Below are 16682 nucleotides of genomic sequence, written 5' to 3' on the forward strand. Positions count from 1 at the left end.
AATTTGCCCCCCCACGCATGGCCCCGTTGGTCTGTCCAGAGCCATCCCCCTCCCACCCCCAAAATATAGAAGTCATACTACACCTATGCTCCTAATACTACCTGCCCTCAAACATGCCAGAGCCTCGCCTGGTGCAACTCAACAGGGTGGCATTGAACGCTAGGAAGCTCTGCTGATTTACACCAGCTGAGAGCTGGTCTTTCCGATAACATGTCCACCGTCACTCACCGATGTACCCACTTCCTGGCTGGTAGGAGGCTTCATTAGCACAACCCCTTGAAGATGAAAAGTCCCCTGGTACAAATTAGGGTAACCAGACCAGTACACAGACATTAACGTGCCCTGGAGCGAATGGGAAGCAAGCTAATAAAGGAAGTGTTGCTGTTTTCTAAAAACCTATTTAGAGGAAGGGAAAAAGTCCCTCACACAGTGTTATGATTCATTTGCGGGTGGGGGCAGGGAGAGTTAGACGAGGACTCAATAGACCTAGGTTCAATTCCCTACTCTGCCACAGATTTCCTGTGTCACCCTGGGCACAGCCCTTAAGTCTCTCTGTGTCTGTTTCCACATTGGTAGAACAGGGATCACAGCACTGCCCGACCTCCCAGGAGTTGTATTTAATCTCCCAGGATGAGGTTAAACACATGGCAGGGTGAGATATTACATGACCTGGGTTCTAAAGGTACTGTACATAGAATGACTTCAGCCATTGTAAATGAAGGCCCATGTATAAGTTAGCTTGGTGGTTAATTAGCCTCGCCTCTAGTAAGTCAGCATAATTGCATAGCTGCACTGTGCGAGCGATACAGTTCCTTAGGCCGTGTGCAGCCAAATGTCATTCAGAAATGTAGCAGGTTTTTAATTTAAATTTCAGCGTTAATGAAAGGCAATCACTTCAGAGAACTGATGAATACTGTATTGCGCAATGCAGCCATTTTTAGCAGGAGCCAATGTCTCTTGCTAGTGGAACAGCTGCAACAGAAGCTTGGGTCCGATTTTTGTTTCTCATACATCTTGCACCATCTCCCTTGTGAAAGCAGAAGAAATAGTCACTTATGTCACTGTGCAAAGGGAGGGGATCTGTTGTGATTTGAACACACAACCCAACTGTTAGCACATAAGGAAGGTGCTTAGAGACTATGGTGACAGGCAGCAGCACAGAATCCTGAGACAGTCCAGTCTCATTTAATGGGGCAAGTGGAATGGCATGTAAACAGCATAAATGGGGGATGGGGGAGGAGGGAAGCAAATTGCATTTCTCAAAGTAACACAAGTTAGGACTTATACAACCACCCTCTAGGTCTAGCTGGCCAGCCTAAAACACAGCATTACCACAGTAACTTAGCTGTTCTCTTCCACACAGCCTGAGGCACTTTATGAAGGTAGGTTATCTCCATGTTACAGATGGGGGAAACTGAGGCACAGGGAGGGAAGTCACTTGTCCAGGGCACACAACAAGCCAGTGGCAGAGAGAGGCCTTGAACCCAAGTGTCTTAGCCCAGCCCTGTATCCCCTGGACCAAAACTGTCTTTGGGCCATTGGGAGCTCTGGGGTTTAAGAAGTTTAAATGGAGTCTCATGGTCAAAAAAAATTCTGACTTGCCACACTTACACCAGTCGCACGTGAGCACAACTGTCCTCGCTATACTGACAAACCAGTAGGGCTTGCTTACAGAAGTTATTCTGAAATAAAGGTCCTGTAGGCTGTGCATTTAAAGAACTCTAGCTATTCCAGCCTAGCTCCCTATGTGAACATAGTCCAGCCAGTCACATGGTACAGCTGTTCTGGCCCCTTTCCCCTGGAGCTAAACCCTCAGCCTCTGAAATGTTGCAGGACTTGTACAGAGCCTCTCTTTAATACACAAAGGATTTCTTAAATGTGTTAACTGGTAGGTGGGTTAGCACTAACTTCTCTCAGCCGCAACAAAGTGGGAAGTGATGCTGCCTTGTGAAATTAAACAAGATCACAACTCAGACTCTGCATATATATATATATAATATACTGGAATTGCAGATGTTTGCAATCCCCACCTAAGACGCAACCGCTGCGGCTTACTCAAGGCGCTTCATTTTTGGTTTTACTTTAAAATTTCCCAAGCGTCTCAGTTTATTACAAATGTAAAAAAATTGAAGAAAATTGGCGCACAAAAATGCCACAGTTGTCTGAATAAATAGCAGGATTAATATTGGATTATGGGAGGATGAAAAAAAGCAAGAGAAAAGTACATACAGAAAATAAAAGCTGTTTAATGCTGTGGTTTATTTCATAAATGTACATTAACAATATGTATACATGTGTCTGTCTGTCTTCCACAACAGTGGTTCTCGCCCAGGGGCCCATTAGCAGGTTTCAGGGGGGTCAGCTAAAATAAACCAGCGAGGGGGCCCGGCCTTAGACTTGCTACGGCCCAAGGCAGAAAGCCAAAGGCTGAGCCCTACCGTCCAGACGTGAAGCTGAAGCCCAAGCACCTTAGCTTCGGGCCCCACCCCACCCCTTGGCGTGGGGCCCAGGACAACTGCACTGTATGCTACTGCCCTAATGCCAGCGGCTTTTAATCCACTGGATATGCAGCAAAACAGTTGTGGCAGCACAGGCTGACCATGGAATTTTTATAGCATGTTCTGGAGGCCTCCAGAAGAAAAAGGTTGAGGACTCCTGTTCCAATATAGTGCTTTACTTTACCAGATAGCCTGATATTTACACACACTTCGCCACAAACATCTGTCTAAGTAATTGAATTTTTTTTCCCACCCTAATCACTATTTTCATTTACATGAACGGTGCAAAAGTCAGGTGAAAACTGGTTTAAAAAAATATTTTTTGTAAAAAACCTGGGAATTTTTTTGGTAAAAACGGACGACAAAAAGCCTTACGTTTCCTGCACAGTGCAGGAGTCCACAAACCCTGTCTGCCACATCCTGGGTCCAGGGAGTCCACTCCACACTCAGCAAGAGGTGCTTCATGCAACAGCCAGTGGACAGGCTGTTACACAGATTCACCAGCTACTGCCTCTTATGGAGCAGAGCTGCTGCACCATCAGAACTACAGGAAAAGGTGTGGGGGGGGGAGGGGGGGGGAATGGGAATGGGTTTGCTTTCATGGAGGATGGCTGGTTGTGTGGTTAAGATGCTGGCTCTCAGGGGATCTGAGTTGTTTCCAGCTCTGTGACAATATCTGTGCTTCAGTTCCTCCTCTATAAAGTGTGTGTGTTTGCGGGGAGGGGGGGGAAAGAGATTATTTCTGTTTAGCTGTCTACTCTAGATACACTGTAAGGCCCTGATCCTGAAAGGTATTTAGGCTCCTAACTTCCAGAGATTTCAATGGGAGTTGAGCAACTTTGAAGATCTGAGCCTAGGCTCTCTGGGCAGGGACTGTCTGTTGGTCCCTCTGATTTTAGTCAGTGCCTCTGGCATGCAACACAGAATTTAATCCCAGTCCCTACAGGTGCCCTCCAGTGCCAAGTCTGGCTACCCATGGTTGGCATAGATGGATAAAAGGCAAGAAAAGGATTTAGGCCCCTCTAATAATGTGCTTGAGGAGAGCCAACATCCCCAGTGGAAAGTGCTGGTTCTCTCCCTGTGACAGCATTAGTGACACTGCCTTGTCTCCCTTTGCAGCTCCTGCTACTTCAGGGTGCTTTTTGGAGTGAGTTTGCAGGGGGTTGCATGGAATCCCTGCAAAGGTCTCAAGTTAAACAATGAGTCAATCTAGTCAGCAATGAAAGCCACAGCCGAGTGGGAAAATACAAGCCCTGCCAGGGGCGTTAATGATGACCAAATTCTGTGCAACGTAAGAACGGCCATACAGGGTCAGACCAAAGGTCCATCTAGCTCAGGGTCCTGTCTTCCGACAGTGGCCAGTGCCAGGTGCTCCAGAGGGAATGAACAGAACAGGTCATCATCAAGTGATCCATCCCCTGTCACCCACTCCCAGCTTCTGACTGAAGTCAATGGCAGCTGTGACCGCTCAGTGCTTCTGGAAAAGAAAATCAATGTTAGGAGTTTGGGGGCAGACACAAACCACCACACTGGATGAAACCCACGGTCCATCTAGTGCAGCATTTGTGGCTCTGGCAGCAGCCAATACAAGATGCTTCAGAGGCAGGTGGCAAGAACACCATGGCAGGCAGATGAGGGATAATCTGCCCCCACATTAGGTCTCATCTTGATCTCTAATAGTTAGGAGATCCTGATGTATGAGGCTTAGTATTTCTTCCAAAAATGAGTTCTAACTCTGGATGTTTTTATCCACTTAAGTGTCTGATCACTGGGGACATTTGGGGACGAGAAGCTTGGATCCCTCTTATAAATGAAAATCACAGGAGAAGGTTTGAAAGGGATAGGATCTTAGTTACCAGCACAAAGCAGAGGTTACCCCACCCCTCCAAGGATTAGCGATTACATTTTTCCTTGACTGCTACAATACACCAGTGCCATTTAAGGCACCATTAAAGAGAGCTCCCTCCTCTGCCAGTGTTAATAACTTTGCCACAGATAATGGAACTTATCTATTTATTTAACAGTAACATACAGTATATAAATAAGGTAAATACTTTAAAATATACAATATATCACATTCTGACATCCAATCAAATAAAGGCAAGTCTACATGTATTGCTTAAAACATTGATCAAAAACAATGCACAGAGAAGTAAGCAGATGGCAGAGGACACAGCAGTGCTGGGGAACAGTAACTCAGGGGGAAATTACTGTGGTACAAAAATGTAACTCTGGGGTGGGCTACAGGTGTCGGGAGGACCTCATGATGACAGATGCATGCTGACTCCAATTTTAAAATGGTTGTCTCCCCCACCAAGTCTTGACGACCACCATGGATGGTTTTTGCATGGGTACATCTATTTTCCAAGTGTACAGAACTAGCAGGAAAAAGATTTTTGCAGGAAGATGGAGAATTCTCCCCTCTTCGCAGACAATGACTGTCTTGGCATTCGTGCTCGTGGGAATCCAATGCATGCAGCAAACTAGGAGACCTGCCCTGATCCATGTGAAATTAACAATTCCCAAAGGCCTCTGCAATGTACTTACTGGTGCTTCAGGTTTCTGTGGTGCTGTAGGATTCCCCACTGAAGTCAATGGCAAAAATCCCACTTTCAATCAAATGGGAGCTAGATTCTGCAGATTATACTCAGTCTGAGTAATCCTAATTAAATCCAGGGGAGTGCACACAGGAAAGATGACTGTGGAGTAAGCCTAGCAGAACTTGGGCGGTAATGAGGCTCTATGCTGTGCATTCTGGGCCACTCCTGGCCTTCTATTCAAGCTGTGTCTAATCCACAGTGTAACTTGGGCTGCAACTGGCGTTGGAGAAGCCAGTTTCCAGTTGGAAACGCAAGCTAAACTGCTCCAAGCTTCCAAAGCGATTGGCAACCAGTGTGTGGCTGCTTAGAACCAAAGTCAGCCTACCTGTAGGCATTTGCCCCAATCAGTGTTCAGGCATTTTAAATACTGCTAACATTTACCAAATTTGCCCTATTTTATTTCAGGCCTTCAATGGAAAAGCTATTATGCTCTACCCTCAGTACATGATGAACCTTCAACAGCCCCCTACTGCTTTCCTGTATTATTCTGCTCTTCCTAGGCAAGGGGAGAAACCACCATCTATACGACATTGAAGTTCACTGTTCAGCCAATCAAATCTCCTGACTACAAACAAACTCCAGCTCCCTGGCTCTATTCTGATAAGCCAACACATGCCATAATCAACCATTCCCTCACTTGAGAGCTAGGGTTTTAACATAAAAGAGCAACATCTGCTCACATTTCAGATTAGAGGAGAACCCAACACATACAGGCAGTAATGGAATTCTATCCCACTATTTAAGGAGTGAGGTTTGCTAATTATGAAGTCTCCGAATGGAAAGTTAGATAGTACTAACAAAAGACAGCATAACCAAACTAAGTACCCTTGCCATATGCACCACCCATGGCAAAAAGGAGCCTGGCACATAGGGCATTTATTGGGGATTTAATGGATTTAAGCAAAAAAAAGTGACAACTGGCTACTATGCTCAAAACTAATACCTGAAGACATTTGATTCTAGCTGCTGTGCTCATTCACGGCTTGCTTATATTTTCATTTAGCTCAAAGAATATCAAGGAATTTTTAAAAGGATGTGCTTGGCCAACTCATCAATATGCATTCAGCAGGACTAGTCATCCCTTACCAGACCATTTCAGCTAGTACTCCCCAACAACTGCCTTCATTGTCACCTCCACTCACCATCGCTGACCACATAGCATCCTCTAACCTTCGGGTCGCTTAGCGGCTTGTACTCAGCTATGTTACCTACCTACTATCATCTATGGAGACACCTCTCTCCAAGCAGAGGATTTTAGGCCCCTGGCTCTGCTTGTGGGTGCAATGGGTCCCCCTGTTCAACCAGTTGCAGGATCAGGGCCTGTCTCCAACATTCCCCTCACTTATTAGAGCATTCTAAAAATCCCTTTAAATGGCTTTCGGCCATTTCATTGACCTTGCTAGCAGGTAGTCTCAAAATCAGCCAATTTGTAGAGCCCTAAACAAGACAGCAAGGAAGCTCTACCCTTTAACAGCTTTGGGTTAATTCAGAGACCCAGAATGAGGAACATTACCTTCCTCTTAGCTCAGACAACCACAGAGCTGTTGAATTTGTTCCTCAACCACTTGTTCTGACACACCAGCGACTTTGCTTTTGCAGTTTGTTTCCTTGTAAAGCAAGCCCAGAGAGCCTTCCCTTTAACCTAACAGTGCTCACAAAGCAGCTACCAAAGCATACAGGAAACTTGCAGGGGTTCTTGATTTCGTGCATTTCAGCTATAGGAAAAAGTTCTGGTGAATGCCTTTATGAAAACCTTGCCAAGGCAGCTCTGTTGTCGGCAGTGTGTTTCGTGAGCGCTAGCTACACAAAGTCACTAAATCTAAGGCCTCACAAGAGCTATGTTAGGACCAAGTTTAAAAAATATTTCAAGGAAGGACCTAATAGGGCTTTTAATAAACCAATGGATACATGCAATGAAGACAGGCTGCACCACAGAGCTATGCAAAAGAGAGGAGGATTCTATCCTTCTGGTATGTAACTTTCTGTACAGCATACACAGGGTGTTATCCCATAGTCCCTTGGATGTTAAACCAGTGTAATTATTGTACACGTCCAAGAAGCCATGCGACTGAGTAAGAGCAGCGAAACACAGGACACCAACAAGTAACAGCACTCATGAGTGCCTTTCCATATAGACTTAATTTATCAGGATTCCTGACAGGTTTGAAGGTTCGTTTTACTGCACTTCAAGGTTGAGGAGGGGGCAGAAGTAGAGGAAACGTATGAACCCAGGTTTGAAAACCTGTACTCAGCCTAGTTCAGAAAGCTTTTAATTAGATATGTGGATGGCTATTCCTATCTCCTACGAGTATGCAGACACTCAAGAACCCACGATGCCCTCCAGTGTTCACAATCAGCATTAAAAAAGCCCAACATGAAGAAAACTCAAATCCTATAGTTTAAAATCATAAGCTTCCTCAAAAAAAAAGTATGAAGCTGTAGAACAGATGAAGGGGGAGGACCAAATTCTCACATGAAAACAGGTGACAGTGTTCTTTTTCTGTAGATCAATACACTGTAATCACATTTATTAGACAGTACTGTAGGTCCACTTGATAACTTGTTCATGAACATCTGCTCAAACACAGTTTAGTATGCTGGAATTCTGGCAGATATTGATATCAGACAAGAAGTATCCAAAATAGCAGCAACTTTTGTTTTGCCAGGTGATTAAACCCCCACAAAGAGATCTAAGGGAGGAAAGGTTTAAAAACAATCTCCTAACTTGCCTTTGAAACCAAAATTAAGGGCCTGAATTTAATGCCTTTAAGTCAAAGTCATGACTCTGATGGATAGACACAACACTGGCTCTAAGCCTACAGTTCAGGAAAGCATATGCTTAAAAATTAAGCAAAAATGCTTCAACGCTACCCTGAATTGAGACCACAGAAACAGAGCCAAGTCCTGCAATTTGCTGAGCACCCTCAGTGGGAGCTGAGGGTGTCTTGCATAGTGCAGAATCAGACCCTTTTATTGCATCTCACCTGGGCTCTGCCTTAATATCCTCTCAGCACCATTTTGCTTTTGATCAAATATTTGTTTGTGTAGCACCGCAGATGTGAATCTCCGCCCTCCGGAACTGCAATACAGGGAGAGGAGGAAGTGGCTGCCAGGAAGATAAAAATACACCAGAGGTATGTGGAAGCAGTGGTGGCATTAGACTATGGAGTAAAGCATACAGAATGATCTCAGGTACTTTATTTTCAGTTGCTAGGTTAGCTAGCTTCAAATATAGATCTGTGTTGAAGACTTAGGACAGTGACTTGATTTCAAGACACTAACAACAGCATATCTGTATTATCTTTCCCTATCAATTGTTCCTCAGGTTCAACAAATATGTAAAATGTATTTCTCATCACAGCCTGGCTCACAAACAAACTGTGGAGAGAAGTCACAGTAAAATAGAGTTCCCTGATACATGACGATGTTAATACAACCCACAACTAAAATGAACTTTTATGCTGTTAGATCACAAGATATCATTCTGAATCCTGGAAACCTCTGAAGTCAGTTTGATGGCGATTCCATTTATTTGTTTTTATTTAAAAAAAAAGCATGGTATGTTTGAAGTCAAGAAATAGAGGGAAATACCTGGAAAACAATTACATGTTTCCAAACGTTAAGTGCAACATACATAAAACAAGACTGAGTCAGTGACGGAGAAAGGAGAGACGCCTGGAAAGCTGACCAAACCCAGACTGACACACAAACTCAGACCACGGTAAACTCAGCAGCATGATGTCTAGAACTCAAGTAATACATCATTGGCAGACATGATCCCTGAAAGAAAAAAAACTAAACAAAAACCCAAACAACCCTCCCCACACCAGAAAATAAAAACCCCAACAACCGAGCCAGCTGGGTACTATGCCCTCCGGACTTCCAAATGGGAAAATCAAGTTCTGTGTGAGTGACAGCTCTCCAAACAGCTAAAATATCAGGCTGTGGTGTTTACTACTCTTGAGAGAAGTTTTCATGCTTCAATGTTTAAAAAAATATATATATGTTATGCTCTGGGTGGAAAAAAAGCCATGAAAAAGTGAACAAATATTTTTTTAAAAGCTTGTTCTTACTCAGTAGGACTTCTTAAATAAAACTGGAATGCTTTTTAAAATAAGTTATTTGATGCAACTTTGATGTAACTTGGACCTCTCACATTCCCTTCTGTATTCATGTCCCTGATGTAAAGGTTAATTGGGTCTATTTTTGTTTAAATGGCACAGTAAAAATGTGGGTTTAAAAATTGACTTTGTTAAATATTTGCTGGAGTGGGGGAAACGTGGGAGGTACTACAAAGACGGCAAGTCGAAGTGTATGCATGGGTCTTCTTGTGTGGATCTTAACGTAGCAGGATTACGGCAAACATTTCTTTCAGATTTGTTGAGCTTTCTGTTCTCTACCTGCAATAAGTTCTATACACACCCAGGCTATGGTTATACTAGGGAAATGAAGACTCAAATTCATCATCAGTGCAGCTACCAGCGGTGGATAATTACAGGTCCCCAATTTCCCTAGCCTATACACAGGGATACACAAGGTTGCAAAAAGAACCACCAGTGTCCTCTCTATTCCACTGCGAGTTGCATGACTTCCCATTTTCTTAGTATAGACACAGTCCGGCAGGGTTACAGGAGTCTGACGTAAAAGTGCCCGTGTCTCATCTTCACTAGAGCTTACACTCCTGGAGCTGCACCTGGGCAGAAAAACGCATGCACGTATCCCAGCGTCGACACATCCCCTAGGAGTAGTGAAGTCAAGCTCTGCCCATACACACTGAAGACAGGAGTTGCCACGCAGATCCGAGAGGACATCTTCACCCTACGGTCCCTTCAGTTCTTGATTCCTTTCCATCTAGAAGCTCTACTTTGCTTATTTTAACCAAAGCCATATAAATACATGTTATAAAAAAAACCAGAGCCCCACAAATGCGAACATTTACAAGGAAAGGAAAAAACAACAGTGAAACGAGGCCTTCTTATTGTCTTAAGTCAGGCGAGCTGGGATTTCCTTGGGGCACTTGCCCTCTTTTTCAGTCCTGTTCCAACTGCCTGGATGCCTATGCATCCTCAGAACTGGCCAACATACCCTTATCAACAAGGTGCGCCTTTAACGTGTTGAAGATGTGGACCTGCTGGTCTGGCCGTAGAGCTAAAAGCTGCTGGATCAGTTTGCTTGGGTTAGGACCCCTGCAACAAACCAAAGAAAGAATTGTTTGCAATGAATCCTAATGCCAGGAAATGGTCATCTGGGGCTCAGATTCAGCAAAGCACGTGCCTAACTTCAAGCATCCTTAAACAGCATCCCCAAGCCTCATTCCCCCGCCTCCATTTTACAGGTGAGGAAACAGAGAGACAAGGAAGTGAAATGTAAAATAGTCTTTAATTTCCAATCAATGGAAGAAATTATTCTCCTCCTCCATTAGAAGGTCCCCATAAATCCAAAAATCTACATAAATTCAAATAAAACAAGAAATGTCCCTCCAGAACAGTGGTTTTCCTTTCCATTCAGTTATAAAGCTATCTGCCAAGGCCCAAACTAATGGGAAAGAGTTATTCCTTAGTATATGCTCAGGTGAGCCCAAAAGGAGAAGGGAAGCAGGGATCAGTGGATAGGAGACAGGACTGGAGTTCAGGAAACACGGATGCTATTCCTGGCTCTGCCACCTGCCTGCCGTGTGACCTTGGGCGAGACACAATCTCCCAGCCTCTTTTTCCCCTCCTGCCCCGTGTCTTGTGTATTTAGATTTTAAGGTCTTCGGAGCCGCTCAGTTGCGGCCACTAAGTGCAGCCGTGAAGCAATAAATAATACCTGATAAAACTTGCAATGTACACGTTGACAAAGGTAGCCATCAGGTACTGACAGTCAAAGCGATCCATGATCCCGCCATGCCCTGGGATTGTGTTGGCGAAGTCCTGTGCAATCACAAAAGTTTCACTAAGCTATGCCTAAAACCTGTTATCCACATTTACTGCATACATGTAGCGTGAACGCACTGTGTGACACTGCATTCTCGCAGAACATCTGCCGATAGCACGAAATGCAGCCAGACTAAGGACGCTGTTCATCTCCCCTCCCCAAAATTACTTTTTCACCCAGCAACACTTCTTGCAAACAAGCATTAGTGCAACATCAGGACTGAGGAGCAGGAAATTCCAAAGAGGGGTTAAAGTTTTATCGTCTAAAACCCTGCCCCACTGAGCAACCTGTATTTTATGGTATAAAAAGGGTTTATATTTACATATAAAGGACCCTATGCATGTGCAATGTGTTGGAGAAAACTTCAGCTTGTGGAATTTCCTCAACTGCAGGTACTCAAGTTTCTCAGCCTCAATGTTGCATCAACGCTAATTTTAGCTTTTCACTGACAGAAGCCTCCTCCAACCCCGCCATCCTCTGACCTGGGGCATTGTTTACGGTGGTGACAATCAAATGTGCTAGCTTCAGATGCACCTGCTGTCTGATAGCTGACTTTGGCGGAAGGGGGCTACCCATACACTACCTTGATTTTGAAGGCTCTCTTAAACCCACTAGCAAAGAATCCTCCAAAGGGCCCGATGAGGGACGCAAAGGTGGAGAGGGCGATGCTGTGGATCTGGAAGGGATACATCCGGACTGTTTTCTGCAGGCAAGGAGGGTCAAAGTGGGAGACGGATCAGAGAAAGGCATTGTGCTCCATTGAAATTTATCCTAACCCTGCCTTACTGGAGTCCAAGGTCAAGCTTTTCAAGTGACTAGTGACTTTGGAAAGCCAACTTGAGGTGCCAGGTTTTCAGAAAGTGCTGTGCATCTGCCCTCAAACTCAGGCCCCTTCAAGACACTTCAAGTTGGGCACCTGAAGTCTGCAGTTGCTTTTAGATATCTTGACCAAGGTGTTGATCATCTCTATTTAAACCCAAATCTGCAAAGACAAATCTCATATGCAGACTGTACCACAATTCACCCCTGCTTGACATCAGAGCAAAGCCAGGGATATATCTGGCCCATTTTGTCACTGTTTCCTTGCATTCCCCCATCTGTCTGTATCCATCTGTTGTCTCTTGTCTCATACTTAGGTTGTAAGCGACTTGGGCATGGACTGCATTTGTTCTGTGTATATACAGTGCCTAGCACTGTGGGGTCCTGTTCTATGATTGCAGTGCCTAGGTACTCCTGTAATCGTCTCTCTATTTTGCTAGATCACTTCGTTTGCATGCAGAGCCCTTTCTTGCTTCACAGAAAGTCAAGCTGGAAGAGACCTTTCTTGCCCACCTCCATCAGGGTAAGATTGTTCCCTACAGTATGTTCTCCTAGGATCTGTCCAATTTAGTCTTAAATAACTTAAGAAATCTGGCTTCCACCACTTCCCTTGGGAGATTATTCCATGGTTTAACCAGTCTCGCTATTAGGGAAACATCTCTGAATATAAAGTTTTCCTGGGTCAGTTTCATGCAGTTACCCCTTGCTGCATTCCTCTGTAGTACCTTAAACTAATCCTGTACTTCCTGGGCATTTCCAGCCCGGTTAATGTATCCCGTTTTAAAGACTATTGCCAAGTTATTCTTCATTGAGAATGCACATGCAGAGTCCTACCCAGCGAATGACAGACTGAATCACCAGAGGGATGTTATACTCTTGTAGCTGGAACAGCTCAGATGGCTCACAATCCACAGTGAAGCTGTTGGAGTCGTTATTGAATTCCACAGGACAGGTGAAGCACCGGTATCCAGACATCAAGTACGACAGCTTGGTTGTGGGAAGCAGAAAAGGCAAGTCAAGAGAAACTAAGGATACAGGCAATGTAAAATTCACACCTTGGCTCGGCTGGTTATTGGGAGAACATAAGAAAGGCCGTACCGGGTCAGACCAAAGGTCCATCTAGCCCAGTATCTGTCTACCGACAGTGGCCAATGCCAGGTGCCCCTGAGGGAGTGAACCTAACAGGCAATGATCAAGTGATCTCTCTCCTGCCATCCATCTCCATCCTCTGACGAACAGAGGCTAGGGACACCATTCTTACCCATCCTGGCTAATAGCCATAGGAGGGTGGCCATTAGGCTGTGGAACTCCCTCCCCAGCTCTGGTCATTTCTCTCTACACACTCAGCTACTGAAAGGGTTTTTCCTATGGCCTCTCTTGGCGCCATATTTATTGCCGTCCCTCCTTCTTATCCTTGATTGCTCCATTCCTAAGGATCCTCGTTTTTCTCCTTCCCCTCCACTTCTGAATGTTATTTTCCCCCCCTAAATGTCCTTCAATCTGTTTTTATGTTGCAACATATTAATACTGCAATGCACCAATAGTAGAAAATACAGATCTGGGCATGCATCCTCCTCATCAGATGGCTCTGATACAAGCCTTACCCATTCACCTGAACACTGGAAGGAGGAATGACACCCTCTAAGAGAGAAAGCTGAGATTCAGGGCTGAGAGTCAGCCACATCCTTGGTTCATTAAGCTTACTCTCTTGCAAAATATTAAGTTGACTAGAGGCATGGTAAGCGGCTTCTTTTCATCAGCTCGGAAGGCAGCAATCAGAGGAACTGCATGACCAAGACAGGGCAGCTCCATCCAGCCAACTTGCATTAATGAAGTCCTTCCTTAACAGATCACAATAGCCTGACAAATTGGGACAGTCCTTGAACTTTTCTGTCTTCATCTGAATTACCCAGCTCTCTCTGGACTTCAGATAACTGCACAGATATATTAAACGTGGCCTTATCCCCTCTCTCCACCCCCAAAAAGTCCCACGGGGGATAACATTCTGAGACCAGAGCACTGAGCTCCCCACACAACCTTGAGGCAGATACTACAGAAGTGTAGCCGAGCAATCACTTCAGAGGATCTCAGAATGCTTTGCCAACGTGACAGCACCCACAGAAATGTTGCAACCTCCCATCATGCACAGTGGTAGTAGGCAAGAGGAAAAGTCTAAGCCTGGGACACGAGGGCCAAAACACTGTTGTTACAAAGAGCGCCACGGCAAATCACTAGTGTCCAAGCAGAGCAGACTGCGTCCTCTGCCTCCCTGGCCTCTATCTGTACAGCTTGTGTGGCACTGGGAAATCCCATGGAGTCTGGATGCCATAGGTCTGAGAATATCAAGGGCCACTTGAAAGGAAGCCATTTCTCAGCAGTGGGTTTGAGTCGTCCTCACTGGAAGGCAGAACAAGTCAGTTTAAAGCCTGCTGTAAAACTTCAGACGACAACTTTGGTGGAAGAGAACACAAAGCTTTCATGTATTCCTTAGCCATGGCAAGCAGACTGCACTGGCGTGTCTTACTATGGAGAGAAAGCCAATTAAATGCCATGGTGGGCTACCTACCAGCAGTCCAAACAGAACAGTGGCAAAGAACCCGCCAATAAAACCCTCCCAGGTCTTCTTTGGGGAAAGCTGCAGATACAAGAGAACATATTAAAAAATACCCTCAAGGCACACCCCAAATAGCTCTGCAAAGCCAATGTCCACCTCCCACATAAGTTAAATGGCAATCAATATCCCCAGCTTATGAGTTCTAACTGGGTAAAGGCCAATACATGCAGATCATGGGACAGATCCTCTCACTCGGTCTGACCCTAACTCGCCCATTGGGGGATACCCCTGACAAGGCCAAGTTCCCAGAGGAAGGGGAAGCAGGCACATCACCCTGCCTTGCCGCCCCCAGAACAGTGGCCAGAATACACTGCAATCTGACTATTTTAAAGCATTTAATATAATCTTAGCAAGGTACGTATCTGAAATGTTACAACTTCGGGTTATTGGTCAAACATAGAAACACACCTTCATTTCAGCTATTAAAAAATAAATAAAAGGCCCATAAAGGGAATGTTTATTAGTCGCTGGGATACTCAACCCACTTCATTAACAGCATCCCTGAAAAAGGTTAGCTTTCAGTGGTCCCCAGCCTTTTTTGTCTGGCATGCCACGGAGGACCATGGCGGCGGACAAGCAGCCGCCGAAATGCCGCCGACAAGCGGCAACATCAATAGGTGTCGCCGCCAAAATATCACCAACAAACAGCGTCATCCAGAGGCGTCGCTGCCAATGCTGCTTGTCGGTGGCATTTTGGCAGATGCTTGTCCACTGACCAGTATGTGGGTACACTTAGATGCCCTGGCGGGCGCCATAGCACCCACAGGCACCGTGTTGGGGACCCCTGGCTTAAGCGTTTTATGGTTTAGCCCAGGGGTAGGCAACCTATGGCACATGTGCCGAAGGCGGCATGTGAGCTGATTTTCAGTGGCACTCACACTGCCCAGGTCCTGGCCACCGGTTGGGGGGGGCTCTGCAGTTTAATTTAATTTTAAATGAAGCTTCTTAAACATTTTTAAAACCTTATTTACTTTACATACAACAATAGTTTAGTTATCTATGTTATAGACCTATAGAAAGAGACCTTCTAAAAACGTTAACATGTATTACTGGCACGCAAAACCTTAAATTAGAGTGCATAAATGGAGACTCCGCACAGCATTTCTGAAAGGTTGCCAACCCCCGGTTTAGCCCATAGGGAAAAAAAACTAATATAGAGGAAGTTTTTCATTACAATACACTATTCGGTACCATTAGTTTGACATTTTCTCATCACTATGGAAAGCTGGTTTCACTGCTGATTGTACATTTAGTCTAGAATTGTTCTCACTGGCTTTTTCAAGTCAAATATTCAATAACTCCAGCCTGCATACGCTGCAATAAAGAAGAAGTATTTCTAAACTACCTCCTCTGATATGTAGTCGGCAAGCCCACACTGCGCTGTACAATGCAAGGAAGAGTCCATGCTCCCTAAGAACTTCACCAGGTAACTAAACTAAACCTTTGTAGGAAACAGAGTGTTTTAACCATTAGCATGCAGAGCTTGGGATGGGGACAGAACTTAAGTAAGGGCCTGATCAGTAGACACTGGATCAGGATCTAAAGAGGTGCAATACAGCACAAATGGTACACAAGCCCTGGCAAGTCTTCCTTCATATTCTTTCAAAGAGTGACTGACGGGTGGAAAGTTTTTAGGCTGGGATCCAAATGCAAAGACGAGGTCCAGCACCCTGATCGATTCTCCAATCTTGGGTCAAAGGCTCCACAGCAACACAGAGCCTGAAGACAGGGCGTTGCACAGCTGACAAACCTTGATGAGCGGGGTGCGGCCAAAGAAAAACCCAAACATATAGGCCATGATGTCATTGCAGATCACACATGAAATCGGGACAATGAACCTAGGAGGAAGGAGAGAGAAGCCATTCATAACGGGCACAACTACAGGAGTCATTTGAAGCTTCACCGCAATATGTTACCCAAGTGGGCACTACCTGAACATGGGCAAGTCTGATATGGCTACATCGTGTCAGACTGACAACTGCAAATGCCCAGAGTCATTAGTCCCAAGGCCCTTGCCAGCTATCAGATCAATTCTATGAATTCCCCCTTGCTGTGTTCTGTGCTTGCTCTAACATGCAGTGGGCTGTTAAGCCGTCACCGTGATTAACCCCAGAAGCAGCTGCATTTCAGGGGTGAGACAGGTGCTCTGCCGCTTGTAAAGCACTTGAGAATGGTTCAGATTGCACACTGTACAGCATACTATGAGCACAGTGAAGTTCTTTCATTATTGCCGAT

The 16682-nt window shown here is 45.0% G+C and overlaps 1 protein-coding gene across 1 annotated transcript in view; it reads right to left on the reverse strand.

Moving 5' to 3' along the window:
* Positions 1-4494: 4494 nt before the first annotated feature.
* Positions 4495-16682, reverse strand: part of CDS2 (CDP-diacylglycerol synthase 2) — a 46746-nt gene continuing 34558 nt past the window's right edge. Inside the window, exons 8-13 of the mRNA XM_039524713.1 lie at positions 16198-16285; positions 14400-14468; positions 12668-12820; positions 11598-11717; positions 10907-11010; positions 4495-10284 (exon numbers count right to left, since the gene is read on the reverse strand). Of these exons, the coding sequence (XP_039380647.1) occupies positions 10155-10284; positions 10907-11010; positions 11598-11717; positions 12668-12820; positions 14400-14468; positions 16198-16285 (664 nt within the window). The 3' untranslated portion in view covers positions 4495-10154. The remainder of the gene's footprint in view (positions 10285-10906; positions 11011-11597; positions 11718-12667; positions 12821-14399; positions 14469-16197; positions 16286-16682) is intronic.

The sequence above is a fragment of the Mauremys reevesii genome, linkage group 2 (assembly GCF_016161935.1).
Source record: "Mauremys reevesii isolate NIE-2019 linkage group 2, ASM1616193v1, whole genome shotgun sequence".
NCBI classification, from domain to species: Eukaryota; Metazoa; Chordata; order Testudines; family Geoemydidae; genus Mauremys; species Mauremys reevesii.